This window comes from Balearica regulorum, chromosome 14 (assembly GCF_011004875.1).
Source record: "Balearica regulorum gibbericeps isolate bBalReg1 chromosome 14, bBalReg1.pri, whole genome shotgun sequence".
Classification (NCBI taxonomy): Eukaryota; Metazoa; Chordata; class Aves; order Gruiformes; family Gruidae; genus Balearica; species Balearica regulorum.
This window is the reverse complement of record NC_046197.1, coordinates 1,726,712-1,748,622: the sequence shown is the minus strand read 5'-3', so window position 1 is coordinate 1,748,622 and position 21,911 is coordinate 1,726,712. Positions and strand designations below refer to the sequence as shown.

At 60.7% G+C, this 21,911-nt stretch overlaps 1 protein-coding gene across 3 annotated transcripts; it reads left to right on the top strand.

Annotated features, from left to right (window-relative positions):
* Nucleotides 1–21,902, top strand: ARAP3 (ArfGAP with RhoGAP domain, ankyrin repeat and PH domain 3). 3 transcript variants are annotated; one of them, XM_075766389.1, is made up of 34 exons: nucleotides 1–181; nucleotides 1,978–3,102; nucleotides 3,717–3,775; nucleotides 4,099–4,172; nucleotides 4,399–4,469; nucleotides 9,268–9,537; nucleotides 9,797–9,866; nucleotides 10,609–10,729; nucleotides 10,950–11,137; nucleotides 12,020–12,126; nucleotides 12,233–12,432; nucleotides 12,586–12,671; nucleotides 12,844–13,026; nucleotides 13,278–13,440; nucleotides 13,775–13,906; nucleotides 13,979–14,132; nucleotides 14,293–14,395; nucleotides 14,633–14,831; nucleotides 14,920–14,983; nucleotides 15,303–15,466; nucleotides 15,623–15,835; nucleotides 15,960–16,065; nucleotides 16,567–16,714; nucleotides 16,873–16,941; nucleotides 17,236–17,310; nucleotides 17,432–17,546; nucleotides 17,707–17,835; nucleotides 17,997–18,130; nucleotides 18,277–18,359; nucleotides 18,555–18,590; nucleotides 19,358–19,421; nucleotides 19,533–19,670; nucleotides 20,001–20,039; nucleotides 20,718–21,902. In XM_075766389.1, exons 2-34 carry the CDS (start codon nucleotides 2,018–2,020, stop codon nucleotides 21,282–21,284), a joined length of 5,409 nt encoding a protein of 1,802 aa, XP_075622504.1. In that variant the 5' UTR covers nucleotides 1–181; nucleotides 1,978–2,017; the 3' UTR covers nucleotides 21,285–21,902. The 3 variants fall into 3 exon arrangements, with proteins under 3 accessions (XP_075622504.1, XP_075622502.1, XP_075622503.1); XM_075766387.1 differs by lacking the exon at nucleotides 1–181 and adding an exon at nucleotides 1,039–1,827 and having other exon boundaries at nucleotides 3,714–3,775; XM_075766388.1 differs by lacking the exon at nucleotides 1–181 and adding an exon at nucleotides 1,686–1,827.
* The last annotated feature ends 9 nt before the right edge of the window (nucleotides 21,903–21,911 follow it).

Genomic DNA, 21,911 nt, shown 5'->3' with positions numbered 1-21,911 from the left:
AGCAGTTCCTGCAGGGCTGCCTGCCTGTGCCCGCAGTCTGAGCCCTGTGCCCGGCGGGGACGCCTTGGCATCACCCTGGAGCCCAGCGCAGGGCAGCTGTGGAGCCCACAGCAGCACTGCCACCGTACTGCTCTGCCGGAGCCAGCCCCGGGGGGCTGTGGACCGCGCTGCGGGGCAAGAGGTGAGGGACTACCCCGAGGGGACGGATGGACAGGACAGACTTGGGGACAGGGGGGAAAGGGCCAGGATCGGGTCAGTCCAGGCCCACTGCACCGGCTGGTCTGCGTGGGTTTACAGGGATGGTGTCCACCTCCCCATAAATCACCACTGCCCACGGGCACAGCAGTACTGCCCCAAAGGGCCACCCCACAGCCCAGCACCCAGCACGGCCCTGGCACCCACTGCCTGGCCGTGGGGAGGTCTCAGGACCCAGCACCCCACAGAAGGCTGCCTGCCAATACAAGCACAAGAAAGCGGGAAATTGCCCCATTTCAACTCCAGGCTGCTGGGCAGAAGTAGGTAGAGTCCTTTAAGCCTGTGACAGAGACACCCAGCCCACACCGGTCCGGGACAGCACCCTCCACACCCTGCCCTGCCCTTTGTGCAGGTCCTACATCAACAAGCAGCCTCCCAGCTGCAACATCCCCATGCCCTACTCCTCACAGCTCCTGCTGTAACTGTCCCTCCTCAATGCACACCGCTGCATAGCCACTCACCCCACGGTGACCCCCCTGCACAAGCGTACACATGGTTGGGGGCACAGACCCCGCACACCCCACACCCACACATGCAAGCAAACACTCCCGCTGTTCACGCGTGCTTGCTGACAGCATCCCCCCCCCCCGTGCTTGCAGGGCCACCACCACCTCTGCTGGCACACCAGCCTGCCCGCACTTCCCCATGCCGCTCATGCAACCCTCTGCCGGTGCAGGCAGCAGTGGGGAGCAGGCAGATGCCTACGCAGGGGCACGGGGACTCGTGCAGTGGGAAACCTGGCCCGGCTGTGCCTTGGCTCCCGCGGGAGGGGTAGGGGATGCGTGGGAGCGTGCAGGCAGCAGGAAGGAAGCCTGCGCCGAACAATAGAGGGAAATGGAGGAACTGGAAAAAGACCCAGTGGCAGCACAGTCAGCACAGATGGTTTAGTGCAGAGCAGCGTGATTCATGGGAAAAAGGCCCTCAGCACTCCACAGAGAGCCCACAGCTCTGTCCCGGGGCTGTGCCAGCAAATAATTTGGGGATGGGGGTCCCCAGCGGAGCGGGACCTGGTGGGTGGGCGCCGTGCTGAGTGTGAGCCCCAGGGCTGTGCCCCTCCGTCTCAGGCCGTGGGTGCTGGCGGCAGGGTATGCGGGGGCCCATCCCGGCTGGGGGTGGGTGGGAGGCTGTCCCCCCTCTGCCTGCCCATGAGTCATGCTGACCTCTCCCATGCCCTCGCCAGCAGCAAGAGAGACATATTATGGTCTGGCCCTTCCGGCCACAGAGCCCTCCCCGAGCTGGCCAGCACAGGAGCTCATCCCCTGGGAGGGGCCCAGCTGCTCCCCCCCCTCCATTATCCGGCACGGGCGGCCCCCTCCGCTGGTACACCCCCCCGGCTGCGCCGGCTCTTGTTCTCCTCCTGCCCAGCCCTGCATGCGGTGGAGCCCAGGATGTCCCAGCACCCAGCATCTGCTCGCCCACCCACTCCCCCGTGAGCCCCCAGCCGCTCGGTTCCTGTCTGGACTCGGGTCACGGCCTCACCGACAAAGCAGGGCCAGGATCCGGCAGCTCCGGGGAGGGGCGGAGAGGCTTGAGGCTGAGGAACAACAGGATGTCTGCTTCTTGAGCTGGGAGGTGAGCAGCTCCGGGGAGAGTGGCAAGGCAGGGGGACCTTTGGGAGCATCCTGCACGACCACCCATGGGAAGTGTGCTCTTCACGACAGCTGAACCCCCCCCTCTCCCTTCCTGCTGCCTCCTCACTCCCTTTCTCTCCTTCTTCCACAGATGATGGGCTGAGCATCCATCACAGAGGCACCCCAGGGCCATGAGCTCCCCGTGCGGTCCTGACTCCGATATTGCAGACTGGCTGGCCACCATCCACTTGGAGAGGTACCAGGATGTCTTCAAGCAGCATGGGTACCATGTGGCCAGAGATGTCACCTCGCTGGACAGTGACCACCTGCAGCAGATCGGCATCACTGCCACCGGGCATCGCAAAAGGATCCTGAACTTGGCGCAGCAGACACGGGTGCTTGGTCAGTCCCGGGGGGGACCCACAGCAGAAGACACCCATCTCCGAGCCACTGAGGTCCTGGATGCCCCCCAGGCGGGTGATAATGCCATGAAAGCAGAGCCGGAAGGGGCTACTGACGCCTTTGGGACGCAGCAGCGTGTCACTGCGCCCGCCCAGGCATCGCCTCTAGAGAAGGACCCTGCTCCTCCCCTCGTGAAGCCGATTCCCAAGCCGAGGACGGTTTTCCCTCGTTCAAAGCCAGAGCAGGGCTTGGCGCCCGTGCCGCTAGCACGCACTACAGTGCCAGCACACAGCCCGGGCAGCGACCGGGCACCTGCAGCCTTTGTGGTACTGGAGGGGTTTGTGCCAGGGGAGAGCTCCACAGATTTGGAGAGCCCAGAGCGCAGGCCAGCACCAGCAGCTGGCCCAGCAGCAGCCGTGGCCATGGGCATGGGAGCATCCAGGCTGCGAGCATGGCAGAGCGCTCGGGAGGAGACACGGCCACCCCCAGCTCCGGATCATGGACAAACGCTGGAGGCATTGGAGAAATCCCCCTCAACCGTCCTGTCTGTCCCACCGCGGCACAGCCACAGGGTCCCAGCAGCTGAGCCCAGCCCCGCGAATGTGTTGGAGAGTCACCTCGCATCCAACCCTCCCCTGCCCGCCGCAGCCACCCCAGCCAGGAGAGATCCCTCGCCATGCCCCAGGGCAGCCTCGCAGCCAGGCTCAGGGCAGGGCAGGCTGGAGATGGTGTCCAACGTCATCTACGAAGGACTTAAGCCCCTGACAGCACCCGCTGAGGACTCAGGAGGGGAAGATGGTCCCCAGGGTCAGGCTCTCACTGAGCCCCCGGCTCTGTCCCCGCAGGAGCTGACCCAGCCGGACAACAAGCCTGAGTAAGCAGCTGCTTTCCCTCGCCCCGGGGAGCGGAGGTGGGGTGCAAAGCAGTGCGAGCTGAGGATCCAGAGAGGCCCCCACCCCCGGGAACACATCCCCAGCCTGGCCTTGCCTGCCTCCGGGTGCTGACAAAGCCCCTTTCACCACCCTCCCCGTGCCTCCCCCAGGCTCTGCATGGAGTGGTCCCGCAGGGCAGCTGGGGTCCCCTCTGATCTGGGCACCCAGATGACTCGTTCTGCTTTGGGGGAGAAGCTGCTGCCCCTCATCTGCCCCCCAGGGAGCAGGGCTGGGGTTCCCCAGCATGGTCAGGGGGTGACTGAGTGAGGGCTCTGGGGCTGGCTCATGCTGGGAACAAGGCAAGAGATGTTAGAGGGGGGCGAGCTGGGATGCGAAATGCCTGGCAGCCCCAAGAGACAGAGCCCAGCAGGTCCCAGGGTGGGGGGGTGAAGGAAGCAAGGAGGGTGCTGGGAGCAGGGAGGGGATGCTGTACATCCCAGGGGACAAAGCTGGGCTCAGCCCCGGTCAGTGGCAGCCCCCAGCCCATGTAAGCCAGACAGGAGAACAAGGTCCACCTGGTCCCAGCCGCAGTAACCCCTTTCCTGTTTTCCAGCAGTCCTGGCTGGCCCAGCGGGGGCCTGCCCCCTGTCCCGCAGAGACCCACCGGCAGGCCAGGTGAGAGCCCCCAGGGCACCGGTGCGCAGTGGGGACCTCTCGGTGTCCCCAAGGAAGGGGGGGTGAGGGGGACACCCATGCACCCTGCTTTCCTCTAGGTCCTGCCCTGTGCTCCTGCCTCGCTCAGGGACCGGGGTGGCCCTGGGCCAAGGTGGGGCCCAGCCCCACACGTATTTGGGCTGGTATCTCTGTGGTGCCAGATGCCCTGGATGTTGGGATGTGCTGTGGTGGCCTCGGTGGGGGGTTCCCCTCTAGGGTTGGCAGTCCTGGCTGGTCGCTGCCCTGCAGCTGACTGCCTTTCCTCCCAATGTCTCTGCCTACAGAGGTTGGTGAGCAGCCTGTCAGCCCTTACAGTGAGACCGTCTTTGGGCACATAGCCCCATCGCGGGAGCAGAAGGTGAGAGGAGACTCTGGGGATGGTGGCTGTGCCCTGCCGTCACTCTGCATCCCACCAGCTGCTGCAAAGTGGGGTGGTGAGACCGTGGGTGCCTGGCAGTGCCTGGCTGAGCATCACTGCTGGGGTGGGGGTCACAGCCCCCTGCACAGTGGGCCAGGGAGGTGGAGGACGTCTGAGATGGGAGAGGGCAGAGGAAAGAGGAGATGTGACCAATGTGTCCTCCCAGGGTGCTGGCATCCTCTCCGATCAGAGCTATGAGGCAGTGTCCGAGCTGGACCTGGAGCGAGAAGCGTGCAGGTAGGCATCATGTCCTCCGGGCTGCAGGGGCTGGGCTGGGCTCGGGGTGTGGGGTTTGCATGCCAGGGGGACAGGGGACACCCCTGGGGACAGCCTGAGAGGCGGTGGCGGCTTTTCCTACACTGTAGAGTGGTGGGATCAGGAGCGTCTGGGATCAGGTCAGCAGTCTCAAGAAGAGTCGATGGGCTCAGAGATGAGAAGGAGCCGTGCTGGTGGGTGGTCCTTGGAGTGACAGTGCTTGCCAACAGATGCTCTGGGTGCCTACACACTAGGCAGAGCCTGGATTTGGCCGCTTGGAGCAGGGAAACACCACAAGAGACAGGGATTGCTCAGAAATGAAATGGCTTTGAGCTCCAGAGGAAGGGATATGTGACCTCCAAAAGCTCCAGCATCATCAGATCAGCATTTGCTGATCAGTCACACTGTGGTGGACAGTGATATTGTGAGGGGCACCTTTAAAATGCTTTTGAAATGTACTTTCCATAACTCCTGATAGCATCTCAGAAAGAGGAAGGAAAGCTGTTCTTCCCATTTCAGATGGGGAGGGTTCCTTTTCCTGTGTTGTTTAGAGAGGAGGAGGTGAGCTGCAGCTCTGTGTCCTTCGGCTCTGCCCATGGCCTTGCCGGTCCCCATGCCCCTGCCTTTCTGGCCCCAGTGTTGGCTGGTCCAGCCCACCTCCTGCTCTGGTTGCGAGTCACTGCAGCGTGGCCTGATCCAGTGTCACAGTCGGATGAGAGCCAACACAGGCCGTGGGTGGGGAACTGCAAATACCTGGGAACGGGAGGTTTGTAAACAGAAATACTGAAATCTGCCATGGAGCCTCTGAACCAGCAGTTCAGAGCGGGGCTGGGTGCTTGGCCTGGGGCTCATGGTCTCCATCCAGCAGCTTCCAGGGAGATGGGATCCAGAGCATCCCGAGGGCATTGGCCAGGCACTTGCAGTCCTGGATCCTCCAGGGACTTTGTAGCCTGGTGTTGCTGAGAAGAGACAGGATGCGACCATCAGCAGTGTCAGAGGCAGTGGTTCACAAGTTTTTTTCTCCCAGCCTGAGCGCTAAGGTGGCTGGGGTGTGGGGAGTTGAATAAGAGACAGAAAAGCCTTTGAAGACCTGTTGCACTGTGCTCAGGGACCCCACTGGCCAGCTGCTCCAATGGTTTCCTCCCCAGACCGGCCTCACTGGTCCGACTGCAGTCCCCCTGGAGCAGAGCTACAGGCTCCTGCTGAGCTGCTGAGCTGCTGCTGGCCAGCCCTGGCCCCTGCCCCTGCCTCTGTGGGACCTCCCGATCCTCCTCTTCAGCACTGGTGTTTCTCCAGTTCAGCCAGTTCCTCAACCTGCCGACTGGCACCTGGTCACTGGGGACAACGCGAACATCTACTGCAACCCACCAACCCACTCATTATGGGAAATATTTCCCACTCCCAACCTTCAGAGAGGCCCTCCCACCCCTTTGGCAAAATACCTTCCTCGGACCAGCGTCACTTCCTCTCACTCTGTTCTGGAGGAGTTTCATCTGGACCACACTGCTCCCTGGCTTGGGGTCTGGGCAGGGAGTGTCAGTGTTAGAGATGGGCAGAGCCACCTCAGCCAGCAATGAGATATCCCCAGCAAAGAAGAAGAGGAATGCAAAATTCCCCTTAAAACTGGGAGCTGGGTCTCTGAGGGTCCAGCAGACCCTGGAGTGCAGGGTGGGATTCACCGCTCTGAGACTGAGCACCTTCATCCAAGCTGATGATGCTCATCCCCCGGAAATGCTGGTGCAGAGGACAGCATCTGCCCTGCTTCAGACATCAGTCTCAGCAGGAGGGAGACGATGACACAGCAGTGCCTGTGTCACCCCATGGAGCTCAGGGGACAGGGTGTTGTGCTTTAACCCCAGCGGGCAGCTCAGCCCCACGCAGCCACTCGCTCACTCCCCCCAGTGGGATGGGGAAGAGAATCCGAAGAGTGAAAGTGAGAAAACTCGTGGGTTGAGATAAAGACAGTTTAATAGGTAAAGCAAAAGCTGCACACTCAAGCAAAGAAAAGCAAGAAATTAATTCACCACTTCCCATCAGCAGGCAGGTGTTCAGCCATCTCCAGAAAAGCAGGGCTCCATCATGCCTAACCGTGACTTGGGGAGACAAGCGCCATTGCTCCAAACGTGTCTCACACTTCTTTCTTCTTCCACCAGCTGTATATGCTGAGCACGACATCATACAGTGTGAAATATCCCTTTGGTCATTGGGGTCAGCTGTCCTGGCTGTGTCCCCTCCCAACTCCTTGTGCACCCCCAGCCATCCCGCTGGTGGGGTGGGCTGAGGAGCAGAACAGCCCTTGGCTCTGTGTCAGCACTGCTCAGCAGGAACAAAAACATCCCCGTGTTATCAGCACTGTTTGCAGCACAAAGCCAAACCACAGCCCCGTGCTCGATACTATGAAGAAAATTAGCTCTATCCCAGCCAAAACCAGCACACTGGTGACTCATCAGGCATCATGATGAGGACAGTGGACCCTGCTCTGGTTTGCATGGAGACGTGTGATGAGATGATCCTCAGGCAGGTGCCTACCCAGACTAGTCCTCCCCACACCTCAAGGCATCTTCCCTGCAGAAAAAGAAACACTGGGAATGGTGTGTCCTTGACAGCTTATTTCTTATCTCCCTACCTACCTCCACATGCCCACTCGCAGGTTGATTGTCTGGCCCATGACCCCCAGTTGATCAGATCCATCAGCAGCTCCTTGCCCCCCTCACCACCAGCAGATCCCTTTCTTCCATCACTCATCCTCCATCCTCCACCAGCTCTCCCATGTGAGCAGTGACAGGCTGAGGCTGCCCCAACTCAATGCACCTCAGGCATCACCCTGCAGGCTCAGCTGACCTGGAAATACCCTCTCCTTGCCCTGGGGACTCATTTGGCCCTAACATTGGTTGTCTTCACTGCCTGACACTAGCTGAAAAGGGAGATGACTTGACCAGATGTTGCTTGTCCTCCAGCTGTTTGTGGTTTCAGTGGCTGTAAATCATGGGTCAGGATGGGGCTGTCATGGATTTTTCCCCTTTCTCTCTTGTCCTGACCCATTCAGCAGGTCTGTCTCCCGCTCAGCTCTGGCTACGACGTACAGAGTCCTCCAGCCTCCCCACTCCCTGGCCAGTCCCTCTGGAAGAAGCTGGACACTAGGCTGGGACTCCAGCCAGATGAATCATCCTGACAAGGCTCTGTTATGCTAATTAAGTAGTAATTTTTGTTGCTCTCTGAGCTTCCAGGATGCCCATGGCCATTTCTTGTTTTTCTTGCAGACACTGGAGCCAAACAGGCTGTTTTCCCCCTCCACCCACCTCCTCAGCCCCATACACCATCCCACTTCTCCTGAGCTGCCCCCTAGCCTGTGTGGCTCCAGCCCATCGATCTCCCAGGCGGTCTTCAGCTCTTGTTTCTGTCCCATATGGCTCAGGGACATCTGATGTCCGATGGCCTCATAAGGTGCCTGTCCAGGGTCAAAGCACAGGTCCATGCACTGTCTTGGCTCCTATGATGAGGCAGGGCTCAGAACCAGGTCTTTGGAGAATTTGTGATGAGGGGAGGTGTTTGGAGTCATTCTCCTGGTCCAAAAGCATTTCTAGCACATGGACTTGTGCTGGAGGTTATTTCTCATATTCAGTACCCCGCAGTGGGTTTCTCCTCCATAAATTTCTCCTTCTACAACATCCCATGATGAGGAGTCCCATAGGTCAGCCGCTCCTTTCCCAAGTGGTTCTGCACCTTGCTCCTGCTAGCTTTATCTGATGTCACCTGGCTCCTGTGACTGCAGCAGTGGTGGCCAGGAGACGCTTTTCTGCCCTCCTCATACTGCTCGTGACTTCAGAAACCTGCTCCCATCACTCACCCTGGAGATGCCCAGTTTGCTCAGGTGCTCCTCCGACAGAAGCTGTGACAGATCTTGGACCATCCTTGTCGCTTTTCTTGAGCCTTTTCTTCATCCTGGCACTGGATACCATGAGCAACCCAGTGGCATGGGTGCTGTCCTACTGATGTTCTCTTCTTGTCCATCACCATTGCACCTGGGCAGCTCCCCTGTGAGCTCCTGGGACTGCCAGACATTTTCCAGCACATTTCCTTTTTGGGGAAAGAAAAACGTCTGGCTGAGAGGGCTGAGGGGAAAGGGCAGGCTTAGCAGTTTATTTTTATAATTTCCTTTTGTTGTTATGGCAGGACAGTCTCACCAGGCCCGGCTGGGGGTTTAAGCATGGCTTCTCAAGAAAAGGAGACGGATGCAGGAGCTCCACCAGCACATCTGTCCATCTCAATCCCTTTGCAAAACATTTTGGCTGGACACAAGAGCAGGCAGGAGAGTGTTGTGGCAGAAGGACCTTCCTGGTGCCACGAACGCTGGAGGGGTAGAGGGAGAGGGCAGGCTGAGACCTCTGATGAGGAGGTAACTGGGATGGGTGTAGAGCAGGGAGCAGGACATGGGACTGGGGAGCTGTCTGGCCTCACTTTGCTGCCTGCGGTGTGAAGAGGGGAAGGAGGTGATGCCAGGGGTTTGGAGGTGTGTGGTGGCCTGTGCAGTGGAGAAGCCCGTTTTGCCAGCTACCCCCAGCCTTGCCATCACGTGGCTGAGCCTCTGGCTGCTGGTGGCCACAGGGCCCGTGAGCACTGAGCCCTTGTCCCACCCTGCTCATGGAGATGCAAACACGCACTTCAATGGGTGCCCCGAGGAGCTCAGGATGGTGCCGGGAGCAGTGCGAGATGTCCCCAGATGCGATGGCATTGACCGGGACCCCACAGCCAGGCTCCATCACAGCCCAATTTCTCCCAGGACAAGCAGCGAGTGCAGCAGCGAGGGAAGGAGCGAGGATGAGGAGACCCGGTCTCGGCTCATCGACCGCATCGTCCAGAATGACACAGAGGGATACTCCACCGTGGAGGCACCGCAGGCCGAGGGCACCCCGTTCAGCCTGCCAGCCCATCTCTACCCAGATGAGGTCCTGGATGACCTCACCATCTCCCCTTATGCCAGCTTCACATCACTCTCCGAGCCCCGACCCACCATGCTTAGCGGCTGGCTGGACAAGCTCTCCCCACAGGGGTATGTGCTCACCCGTGGGACAGTCCCCACAGGTAAAACCCCCTTGGGCAAGGCTGGTGAGGTGGACACATAGGTCACCATGCTACTGGGGCAGCCAGACCACCCCACAGGAGGAGGATCCTCTTGGGTACCCCAGCTGTGCTGCAGGGGTCTCTGTGCAGCCATCCTTGGGGCAAGGGGGGGGTCTGTGAGCAGATGTGGGGTCCTTGGGGGGATCGTCCCCATCCCAACAGCCCTGTTTGTTCTGCCATCCCAACAGGAACTATGTCTTCCAGAGGCGATACGTCCGTTTCGACGGGAAGAACCTGATGTACTTCAGCAGTGAGAAGGTACGAAGGGGCAGGATGTGGGCAGGGTGAGGAGGCTTAAACAGGGTGCCTTGACACCATGTGAGCTGCCATATCCCCTTTGCCTCCCCTCGTCCTTCTGTAAGGAGCCAGCACTGCTTTACCACCACCAGGGTGGAGCAGCCATGGCCCCTGTGCCTGGGGGGCTCTGAACACATCCTCTCATCATAGGAAGCCCAGGGAGCAGGCAAGGGGGGGGGTGGTCCTACTGGCTCACAAGCCCTGGGGCAGACTGGGGGATCTCTGGGTCCCAGCCACCGATCAGGCTGCCTTACGAGGCAGCACCCAGCCGAGTGCCTGGGGGATGTGGAAGATATGCTGCATGGAGGAGCTGTTCTCGCTATGGGCACTGGCTGTGGGTTAAGTACGTGGGATGAGTCAACAGCCCTTCCTCATCCTTCTGGGGGGGCTCTGCATGGCCCCATTAGGCTGTGGGGTGCTGGTGGCTGCCATGCTGCCTGGGGTGACAGGCACTGCTGCCCCAGTCCGTGGCACAGCCAACCGGGCTGGGCACACATCAGTGGCACCCACGCAGAAACAGGTCCCACGCATGGCCACAGAGCAGCCACTACTGCAGGAGCTTGCAGGCATCCCTGCTACATCCCCTTACCCCTATGGTTATGGTGCCAACATGCCTGGCAAGGCAAATGCTGGGGTGGAAAGGTTCTGGAGGTGTCTCACAGGAAGGGCAAAGGGGGGTAACCCTGCCTGGGGATCGTTCCAGGAGCCCTACCCCAAGGGGGTGATCCCACTGTCCGTGATCGAGATGGCTCGCTCCACCAAGGACAACAAGTTCCAGGTCTTCACCAGCCACCGGATCTTCGTCTTCCGCGCTGAGAACGAGGGTAAGCAAAGACCTGGGCCAAAGCCCACGAGTCCCCAAAGAACTGTCCCTGATTCCCTTCTCTAACCAGAGCATCCCGGGGGCAGTTCTCACCCCATCCCCAAAGCATCCGGCCATGATGAGCGAGGGAACCTCTCCCTTGCCATGCCTGCCGGGTGCTCTGCTCCATGCCAGGGCTGTTGGGAAGGGCTCAGACCCGCTCCCTCATGCCTGGTCCCCAGCCCAGAGGAATGAGTGGTGCTCCACGCTGCAGAAGAAGGTGACGGAGCAGCGCCTGGTGGGGTCCCGGCCCCGGCCCGCCAACACCGCTCACTGCCAGAAGTCAGGCATCCTGGAGCTGAAGGGCCAGAAGTCCAAGGTGTTCGCAGCCCTGAGCCTGCCCGAGATGTGGCTGTACAAGAGCGAGCAGGTTCGTGGTCAGATCAGACACCCCGCTGGCACAGAGGGCTGTGGCAATGGTGGATAGGGGTGAGAGCGATGGAGGGGCGGAGGGAGCTTAGCCAGGATCAGTGCCAAAGGGAGAGCAGAGAGGAAAGGGATGGACAGGAGAAAGAATGGTGGAGCAGGAAGCTGGAGATCCCACACAGGGGAACTGCTGTGGGAGACTGGGCTCAGAGATGCAGGGACTGCCAGGAGCAGACCCCCCTCCCAATCTCCTCACTATCACCAAATTATCTTCATCTCTGCCCGGCACTTAGGTCCTAGTCACACCAAAGCGTCCCATCACAGGACAGGTGGATCAATGACCACAAAATCACCAGCAAACATACCTGCTGCAACACGGGCTTGCCCAACGGGAGGCAGCCAACCCATCGCATCCTGCCGACTGCCCACAGAAATCCCCACCTATTGCCTGCTAAATTTTCTCAGCACCCCGGTTTATTTCCAGTCACCTCATTTCCAGTTTCCCTGGCGTGCACAAAGCAGCGTCGAAGCTCTGTGGGTTTTGCTCAAGTTGATAATTGCTTCATGAGTGTGCCTGTCTCAGTGTGGACTCAAATCCCCAAAACAGAGGGATTTGAATGGACAAATTTTGGGGGCTGTGGGCTGAACTTGCCTTTCATTTTAAGGCATAACATACTTACTGAAGGCTTTATGTCAGCCCACATGGGATGGCTGAGAGATGTGGCAGGGTACCAAGTCTGACTGGTCCAAGAAGAGCAGTGATGGAGTGGGGGTAGCCGGTGCAGCTCCCTGACTCCAGCCCCAGCATCACGGGCATGTCTGGGGTGGTGTGTCCACCGTGGCCACGGTGCTGCAAAGCCAACACCGGTGTCACTCTGAATTGCAGTTCTTTAAAATGGGCATTGGCATTTGCTTCATTGAGATGCGTGGCTCCACCATCCGTGAAGCCAAGAACCGCAGCTTCGAGCTCATCACCCCCCTCAAAATATTCAGGTATCCCAGGAATCTGGGTGGGACAAGGTGGGGGGAGAAGCTGGGTGCTGGACCCAGGTGCTGGGAGCTCCGGTCCCCTGAGTTTGGGCTGTGCTGGTGCTCATAGCTTCGTGGCGGAGTCAGAGCGGGAGAAGCGGGAGTGGATGGAGGCCCTGCAGGAAGCCATAGCCGAGATGCTCTACGACTACGAGGTGGCAGAGAAGATCTGGTCCAACAAAGCCAACAGATACTGTGCAGATTGCTGGGCTCAGACTCCTGACTGGGCATCCATCAACTTGTGTGTGGTCATCTGCAAGCAGTGCGCAGGCCAGTACACCAACCGGGGGGGGACATGGGGGTCCCGGCAGGTGCTGGCTGGGCCTGCCAGGGGGAGCAGGGTGCTGGCTGGGGTACAGGTGCAAATTGGGTGCTGGTTCCCCTGAGAGGGCCATGGGGTGTTCACTCGCTTGCTCCCTGCAGGGCAGCACCGCAGCCTGGGCTCCAACATTTCCAAAGTGCAAAGTCTGAAGCTTGACACCAGTGTCTGGTCCAACGAAATCGTACAGGTAGAGGCACTCAGGGCAGGGTTCTGGGGCTGGCACAGCATGTTCAGGGGCCAGGCTACTTCCCCAGGCAGGGCAGCAGCCCTACGGTCTCCCCTGGGATGCAGGGATGCCAGGCATCCTGCTCTTCTTGGCTGGCCCTGGTGCTCGCCATGACCATGGGACTCTCCTGCAGCTCTTCATTGTGCTGGGAAATGACCGAGCCAACCGCTTTTGGGCTGCTCGCCTCCCCACCGCTGAGGCCCTCTACCCAGATGCCAGTGCTGAGCAGAGACGGGACTTCATCTCCCGCAAGTACCGAGAGGGTCGGTACCGCCTGCCCCATCCCCACTATGCCACTCAAGAGGACGTGCTCCAGGTAGGGGCCAGCTCGGGGTGCAGGCAGGATGCTGGGAACCACCCCAAAGCTCTGAGCCTGAGATGCCAACACCTCTTGCTTGAGTATGTGTGCCTGCACCCATGTGCATGCCTGCACCCCTATGCTAGGCAATCCCAGGGGCTGGGGTGGGAGGTTGTCTCCCACTTTGGCTGCCTTTGAGCACCCCAGCAGCAGACTGGGTGTCTCCATGAGCCATGACATGGTCCATAAAGTCTCCTGTATCGTCCCAGGCACTGTGTGCTGCAGTGGCAGGACCAGCTCTGCTGAAGACCATCCTGCAGTTCTTCTCCTCCTCAGAGGCTGGGCTGGTGGCTGACCCCACTGCCTGCGAGGTGGCCTCTGGGGCTGACCTTTGGTGGGGACCAGAGAGCAAAAGGCCCAGGAACCATTCAGGTAAGGAGGACTCTCGAGCCCCATCTGGCTGTGATGTGAGGGCTTCCTCCTTGCCACTGCCCCTGCCCCCCACCCAGCACACCCCAAGGCTGGGGACAGCCAGGGTATCAGGTGCCGTGGCTCTCTGGGGGACTTGCCTGCCCCACCACAGTCCTCTTTTGGGATGGGGCAAGGCAGCGGGTACCTCTGGAGCCCTTTTTCAGGGAACCTCATGCTTGGCACACCCTTTGCCTACACCTGCATGAGTGGGGTCTCCCTGCCCCCCACCCCACCCCGGTACCCACGCTTTGGTGGGTGCCTTCTCCCACACCTCTCTCAGAGCCATTCCCCGCAGGGAGCCCCTGCGCACGGGAACTGGGTCCGGAGGGTGTCTACAATGAGATCACGCAGCCAGTGACGCACAGTGGGTACCTGTACCGGGCTACGCCACCCCCCAAGCTCCCGAGTGCCAAGAAGAGCAAAGAAGGTAAGCGTGGGAGCACAGGAGGGCAGTCAGTGGGGTGCCCACCCCAGTGCTGCTGACCCCCCGGTCCCACAGACTTCCAGCGCGTGTGGTGCTCTCTGGAGAGAGCCCTGCTCTTCTTTGAGACGGAGAAATGCACCGAACCCCTGGGCCACATCGAGAGCGGGGACCTGATCTCCCTGGGCGTGAGCAAAGCCCAGGCACTCACCAGCCCTGGCCCCACCGAAAGGTACCCCCAGCCGTGCCCCCACTGCATGCCCAGAGAGCCTGTGGGCACACAGAGGGCAAGGATGGGCATTGCTCCCCTGCTTGGTGCAATGGTCTGGTCTGGCTCTGGGTGCAGGTTCGGGGTGAGGGGCTGCCTTGATGGGCTGGTTCATGCTCTGCAGGTTTCGTTTCACCCTTGAGCTCTTCCTCACCGGGGAAAAAGTGCAGCAGCTGGGAACCGACGGGCCTGAGACACTGCAAGCCTGGGCCAGCGCCATCGGCAAGGTGAGCCAGCCCCAGCCCCAGCACCCTATGATGCTGGTGGGTCCCTGGGCTCTGTCCCTGTTTCCCTATTGTGATTCCTCCCAGCTCCCCAAGTTCTTCATCCTCTGTGGCACGCACCCTCCTTCCCTTTGCAGGGGGTCCCATCCTCCCCAGCAACCTGCCCCCATCCTCGTGGGGGTCTGTGCTTGGGGGCTGAGCCCTGTCTTTACTTGGCCTGTCTCTTGCTCCGTCCCACAGTGGTTCACGCCTGTGAGCTGTCACTGCTTGCTGGGCTACGAGTTCCAGCGTGTGGGCCAGCTGCGCTACAAGTGCATGCTCAACCCTGAGCGGTGGCAGCAGGCCTTCTTCATCCTGCAAAAAGCCCACCTCTTCATCTGCCCTGCTGAGGAGGACGGGGGTGAGGACAGCATCAACCTCCGGAGGCTGCAGGAGCTCAGTGAGTGCCATGCCCGAGCCCGGGATGGGCACCACATGGTGGGTGGCCGTGCATGGCTCTGACCCCTCTACTTCTCACTCCAATGCAGGTCTGGTTCCCCCCACAGAGACCCCAGAGAAGAAGGAGCTGCTCATCCTGGTGGAGATGGGAAGGTGAGTCCTGTCTGTGGGAAGGATGGGGAATGAGCCAAGCAACCTCAGCAGGCTGCCTGGATCAAAGGCACTCATGCATGGGTTGATGCTGATCCCAAACCTGCAGTGGAGATCCTACTGGGAGAGCAGGGCTGTGGCCAAGGGGCTTGCAGAGGTCACCCCAGCCCAGGGTCTCTTGCCAGGATAGGATGTCCCTCAGCTCAGCCTGGCTGTGCCTTGTTCCCTGTCCTGGAGCCACCCTGTACATGTGGGGCAGGAGGGGATAACATGCCCCCCTCAGCAATCTTCATTCCCTCTTCTCTGCCCTTCTTGTTCTCAGGACATTTTACCTGCAGGGCTTGTCACGGGCAGACTCGGCAGCATGGTACACTGACATCCAGGCGTCAGCGGGGGGCCGGGGTAACGCCCTGCGGGACCAGCAGCTGAGCCGGGCGGACATCCCCATCATCGTGGACAGCTGCATTGCCTTCATCACGCAGTACGGTGAGTCCAGTGCGGCGGCATCATGGCTGGATCATCCTCCAGCACACACAGGGCAGCTGAGGGCTCCAGGCAGAAGGCACTGCTCTTGGGGCACCAGCCCCATTGGTCACTCTCTGGGCATGATCGGGCCCCCGTGACCGTATGTCCCTGCCCCAGGGCTGCGGCACGAGGGGATTTACCGCAAGAATGGAGCCAAGTCCCGGATCAAGGTACTGATGGAGGAGTTTCGGCGGGACGCCCGCAACGTCAAGCTGCGCATCAACGACAACTTCATTGAGGACGTCACTGATGTGCTGAAGAGGTTCTTCCGTGAGCTCGAGGACCCTGTCTTCACCCTGGAGCTGCACCCACAGTGGAAGGAGGCTGCAGGTACCTCCTTCACCTGACCCCTGCTCTCACAACTGAGCTGCCTGCCAGGGACCCCTGGGACCGATGTCCAGCTCTGTGTCCACCAGACTCAGAAATGGTCCATGACTCGTTTCCCTCCCTCCAGAAATCTCCTCAAAGCCCCAACGCCTGGAGCGATACAAGGAGCTCATTCATCGCCTGCCTCGCCTCAACCACAAGACCCTGGCTGCGCTGATCGGGCACCTCTACCGGTCAGTGGGCCACCTCCCTGCCGGGTCCCCTGGTCCAGCCGGGGTTCCCAAGGCCAGCTAGCAGTGTGGGGTCTCCCCACTGCCCAGGGAATGCTGGCTCCCATCACTGCTGCGGTGCTGGGGTGTGCTGGAGCACTGCTCTGGCACATCTCAAATATTCCCAAAGTCATCCCGCAGCAAGGGGGAGTGACAGGAGGTTTGGGAGTAGGGGACATCTGCCCTGTAGGACGTAAACTTCATCCAGCACCCAAAAAAGAGGGAAGAAACAAAATTCCCATCCCCAACTCAGAGTGTGAGTTAGGGCTGTTTTCTGATTTGATGGCAGCTGGAAGTCCTGGAAATAGGAACTGCCTGGCTTGAAGTTTCCACTGCTGCGAGCTGGGGAGCAGGGGAAAGCGGGCTGGTTTTTAGGAGAGATGATATGAGGCAGAGGAGGGTGGCTTGGGCTGAAACCTCATCCAGAGTGGGACCAGCCCCTCACCTCTGTCTTCCTTGTCCCAGGGTACAGAAATGTGCAGACCTCAACCAGATGAGCACCAAGAACCTGTCACTGCTCTTCGCACCCAGCCTCTTCCAGACTGATGGCAAAGGGGAGCATGAGGTCAAGGTGATGGAAGACCTCATTGATAACTATGTCAGCATCTTCAATGTAAGCTTCCTGCAGGGGCAATGCCAGACACCTCCATGCTGGCTCTGTCCGTCTCCCCTTGTATCCCTTCATCCTGGCCATGCGTCCTCCAGCCATATCCCACTCCACATTGACTCCACGTGTCTTCTCTCTCACCCCGTGTGCCTGTCTTCTGGCAGATTGACGAGGACCAGGTATCCCAGATGGATCTGGAGAACAGCCTGATCACCACCTGGAAGGACACCCAGGTACTAGAGAAGTGCTTGCCACCCCACACCATGTCAGGGACCCCTGGGCTGGTGGGACTGTCTGGAGGATGGGGGGTACTCCCAGCTGCCAACCCTGGCTCCCTGCTGTCCCACACCAGATATTTGGGGAAGGATCTTCCCCCACTTGTCTCCCCTTCGCCCATCGCTTTGAGGCTTCTGCCTAGGGAAGAAGCAGCCCCAGCTCCCAGGGACACCATCACCAGCCCCTGGGGAGAGGGGATGTGCACAGCACCCATGCCAGCATGGCACCAATGCTGCCCTCTCTTCCCCCAGCTCTCGCAGGCAGGGGACCTCATCATCGAGGTTTACCTGGAGCAGAAGCTGCCTGACTGCTGCGTCACCCTGAAGGTGAGTCCCAAAGGATGGCCGTGCAGGAGGAAACAAGGAGGGATGCAGGCTCCCAGCACAGCCTGTCCCTGGGACCCTTCCTGCCACCACCCACCGCAGCTCCCCATGTGTCCGGTCCCAGGTGTCCCCCACGATGACAGCAGAGGAGCTCACCAACCAGGTGCTGGAGATGCGCAACGTGGCAGCCAGCCTGGACATCTGGCTGACCTTCGAGGCCCTGGAGAACGGGGAGCTGGGTGAGCATGGTGGGGACGGCACAGGGGGATGCTCTCAGCACAACCAGGTTGGTGAGGAGGAGGTTTGTGGTACGGGGTCAGCTTGCTGTCAGTGGCAGGGGGGAACAGGAACTGGCACAGTGGAGAAGACACAGTGGTAAGAGCGTCCCTGCCTCCCCAGAGCGGCCTCTGCACCCCAAGGAGAAGGTGCTGGAGCAGGCTTTGCAGTGGTGCAAGCTCCCAGAGCCCAGCGCTGCATACCTGCTGGTGAGGAAGGTCCCCATCGGTGAGGGCAGCTGTCTCTTCACAGGTAAGGCAATCACAGAGGGGCCCAGCCCTTAGGGATGTCCCCAGAGGGAAACAGCTCTGTCCCAGCTTCCCCTTGCAGCCATCAGGGGCAAATCCTTGAGACCCACAGCCACCCTCACATGCCCCCAGCCCTCCTGACCCCAGTGTCCTCCCTCTGGGCAGGCACCAAGCGTGAGACCCCCAAGTGTGGGCTGCTGAAATGCCGTGAGGAGCCCCCCAAGCTGCTGGGGAACAAGTTTCAGGAGCGCTACTTCGTCATCCGGGACCGGAGGCTGCTGCTGCTCAAGGAGAAGAGGGTACCCAGGGGATGCTGCAGGGATGGACCTGCACCCCAAGGGCGGGAGGAGAGGCGGGGAGGAGGAGCCTGGGGACAGTGGTGGCTGTCCTCCTGGCTGGGAGGCTGGCACCAAGCTGGGCTGACCCAATGGATCTCCTTTCCCAGAGCGCCAAGCCAGAGCGCGAGTGGCCCCTGGATGCAGCCAAGGTTTACATGGGCATTAGGAAGAAGCTGAAGCCACCAGCCCAGTAAGTGGGACCTTCCCTGGCCCCCAGCACCCAAACCCAGCCCCTGGGAGCATGCCAAGACCCACCGGGACCCAAAGCCATGACAAGCCTGGGCCCATGGGGTGAGGTCAGCCCCCCACCCCACTGCCCACAGACCCAGGGGGGGTGTCTGAGCTTGGCAGTGCTGCCCCACAGCCTGTCTCTCCCTTTCCCCAGGTGGGGTTTCACATTGACCCTGGACAAGCAGCAGCTGTGAGTATCTGTCCCTGCCATCCTGGGGCTGGAGGGGGGCATGTTGAGACCTGTCCCCAAGTTTAGTGGGACTGGGACAGCCAGGGGCAGTGCTACAGGGCCCTGGGGGTCAGGGCAGAGCTGTTGCCTGGCTGGGGCACTCAAGGGACAGACTGGTGTGGCCACACGCTCCCTGGCACAAGGTGGGGGCCGGGTTCCATCTCCGTACCACACACCCTTCCTACCTCCCCATCCACACCAGCACCCCTGGGAGAGGCGTTTTCCAAGCATCCAGCACCAGGATCCAGAGGGTCCTGCCCAGGTGTGCATGTCACCTGCCTGGCTATGCTGCCTGCGAGCCTTTACCCAATGTTCTTCTGTGTCCCCACGCACTCAACACCAGGTGGTCCTGCACCATGCTCCCACAATGAGCTGGGGTCCCTGCTCCAGCCTCCCTGGCTCCACTGGCTGCCCAGGCACACCCATGCTCCCTGCTGATCCTGTCCCCATTCCCCTGACACTGCTGATGCTGGGGCAGCAGCTGAGCACCCCGCCTGAGATGTTCTTCTGAGAGCAGCAAGGACAGCTGAGCTGAGGTGCCTCATGGGTGCCCGACGAGCTCTCGCCTTGCCCTGAAGCAGCGATTTGGGCATGCAGAGAGTTTTGGAAGTGCAGCCCCACTGGGTGTAGTTGTACCTGACAGCCCTGGGTTCACAGACAACGTGACAAGGGGATGTGGACCCCACTGGGCCTACTCCCCAGCAGCTTTTCAGATGACTCCTCTGCAGGTACCTGGTGTGCTCGGGGCAGGCTGAGCTGTGGGACTGGACCACCAGCATCCTCAAGGCTCAGGTGGGTGCAGGCTGGCCATGCCACGCGGCTGGGCTGGGCTGGGACGGGAGGGGAGGGGGCTGGCAGGGCAGCCCGGAATGACCCCCCTCCCTGCCCTGTCCTTGTGCACAGCATGATGACCTGCGCCCCGTGATCATGCGCCGTCGCTCCTCCTCCGACCTTGCCAAGCAGAAGTTTGGCACCATGCCGCTGGTGCCCCTGCATGGGGACAGCACTGACGCCACCATGCTCTCTGCCAACCAAACCCTGGTAAAGCCCCCACAGCTACCCCTGCTCACGGGTGCTCCTGCACCCACCCAGGTCCATGCACCTGTCCTGAGGCCATGCACCCACCCCAGGGCCCCGGAGGTGGGTGCACGCCACCTGTCACTGATGGATGCTTTGGGTGTGTGTCCCTGTGCTCGGCGGTGTGCGCGTGCTGCATGCTCTGCTTGTGTCCATGACAGCTCTCCGTGCGTGCAGGGCAATGTGGGCACACGTGGTGCTGTGCCCTGCTGCCTGTCCTCTGCCTGTCAAGGCATCCATGACCCTGCTCCATGCTATCACATGCTTACCTCTGCCTATCTCCTCTGTTTCTAGCGCCGCCTGCACACGCGAAGGACTTTGTCCATGTTCTTTGTAAGTACCCGCACGCATGGAGCGCGTCCGTTGCTGGCTTTGCACCGTGCCTCCTGGTTACGGCAGCAAGGGCTCACCTGCAGCATCTCACCTGCAGAGACATGCTCAGGCCATCCTGCCCACACCGTGTGGCAGAGGAGGGGGTGCCCATTGCTGTGTGTGAGCAGAGGGTCCCTGCATGGTCCTGGTGCATGCAAGCAAGACCACAACAGTCCAGCCCAGGTCCCAGCACCTCTCCCGTATTGCCCAGAGGGGCTGAACACAAGAAATGCAAGGAAATAGGTTTGGGTCCTCCTCACCATCACGTTATTTCTGTGGGGGCCACCTGGCTGGACCTCACCTCTCCTGGCTTTGTGCTCTGCATGGGCACTCATCTGCCCTCCCCATCCCAGACCACCTCTGCCAAGGGATGCTGGGCAGGTGTCACAGCCTGGCACCAGGGACAGTGCCTCAGTAGCAACCAAAACACTTCCCCTCCATCAGCGATGGAGGGGAAAAAGGTGCAGCAGTGCCTAAGCAAAGAGACCTGATGGAGGGTGGGTGCCTTGCGGACATCAGCCCCACATCAAGGGGACAAGGGTCCCTGGGCAGTGCCTGAGTGCAGGGAGGGGGGGGCGGAGGGGTATGGCTGAGCAGTGCAGGCAGTGCCCCTCACCCTGACCCCCTGCCCTCCCCCAGCCCATGAAGATGCACCAGGACTCCCTGGAGGAGCAGCAGGAGAAGGAGGTGGATGCTGATCCTGTCTACGAGGAGGTGGGCAACTTCCCTGAGCTAGCCGCGCTGGAGCTGGGGCGGGAGCTGCTGGCAGACCTGTCGGCCGTGCCCCCCGTGGACAGGTCCAAGAAGCCAGCCCCATTCCCCGAGCAGCCCCCGGCCACGGCACTGCGCTCCTCACTGCCCTCCAACCCAGCCCAGAGGGTGACGGTTCCCTCTGTCACCAAAGCCCTGTCCCTCGAGAGGGGCTTGAACCTGGAGAGTGACAAAGCTCCGGCCCAGGGGCTCAGACCCACAAAAACAGCCTCTCTGGAGAGGAACATGGAGCCTTCCCTGGTGCTGGCCAGGGACTGGGACCAGGCAGCCACACCAGGGAGCAGTCCCAGCACAGACACCTCCCTGGAGATCCCCAGGAAGAGGAACATGCAACCTCCCTCACCCATCAATGACAAACTCATCCAGGAGCTCAGCAGCGTCATTCTCAGGAAGAATGAGGGCCAGCCTCCGGGGCCAGGACAGCCGGTGACGTGACCCGTCGTGCCAAAGGGATGGCCACCAACCTGGGGGTCAAGTCGTGCCCGGTGGCAGCGACAATGGGTACCCCACGCTCCCACACCATGGAGCCCATGCCCTCCTCCTCCTCCTGATCCGGGCTGGGAGTGGGGACCGGTGAGGACCAGGGGACTAGTGGGGACCGGGATGCTGAAGGGTGGTACCCCCTCTCAGGGGGGCTGGGGATGCTGCCACACATGCTCTCGCTCATGGGTGGCACATATGCCATCAGGCCCAGTGCCAAGGGAAGCAAGTAAAAGGGAAAGCAAAAGCCTGCCTGCATATTTCAGCAGCACGGTACAGTGTCAGGCAGGGGGGCGTGCGGACACTGCCAGCATAGGGAACACAGCACGATGTCCCCTCCCCAGCGTTGGACCTGTGAGGCAGGGTCAGGACACCCAAGCCATCCCCCACTTCCCTTCTTGCATCTACCATGGCATTTTTTTGGGGGGGGGGGCAGGGGGGTCAACAGGAGCAGGGCTGGCCATGTGTGCCCGGCACGTAGTCCTGGCGATGGAGGACAGCTCCTGCTCGGCTGGGGTATTTATACCTGTTCCTTCCACCAGCAGGCAAAAATAAAGGTTTATTTGTACTCTGGAGGGTTTG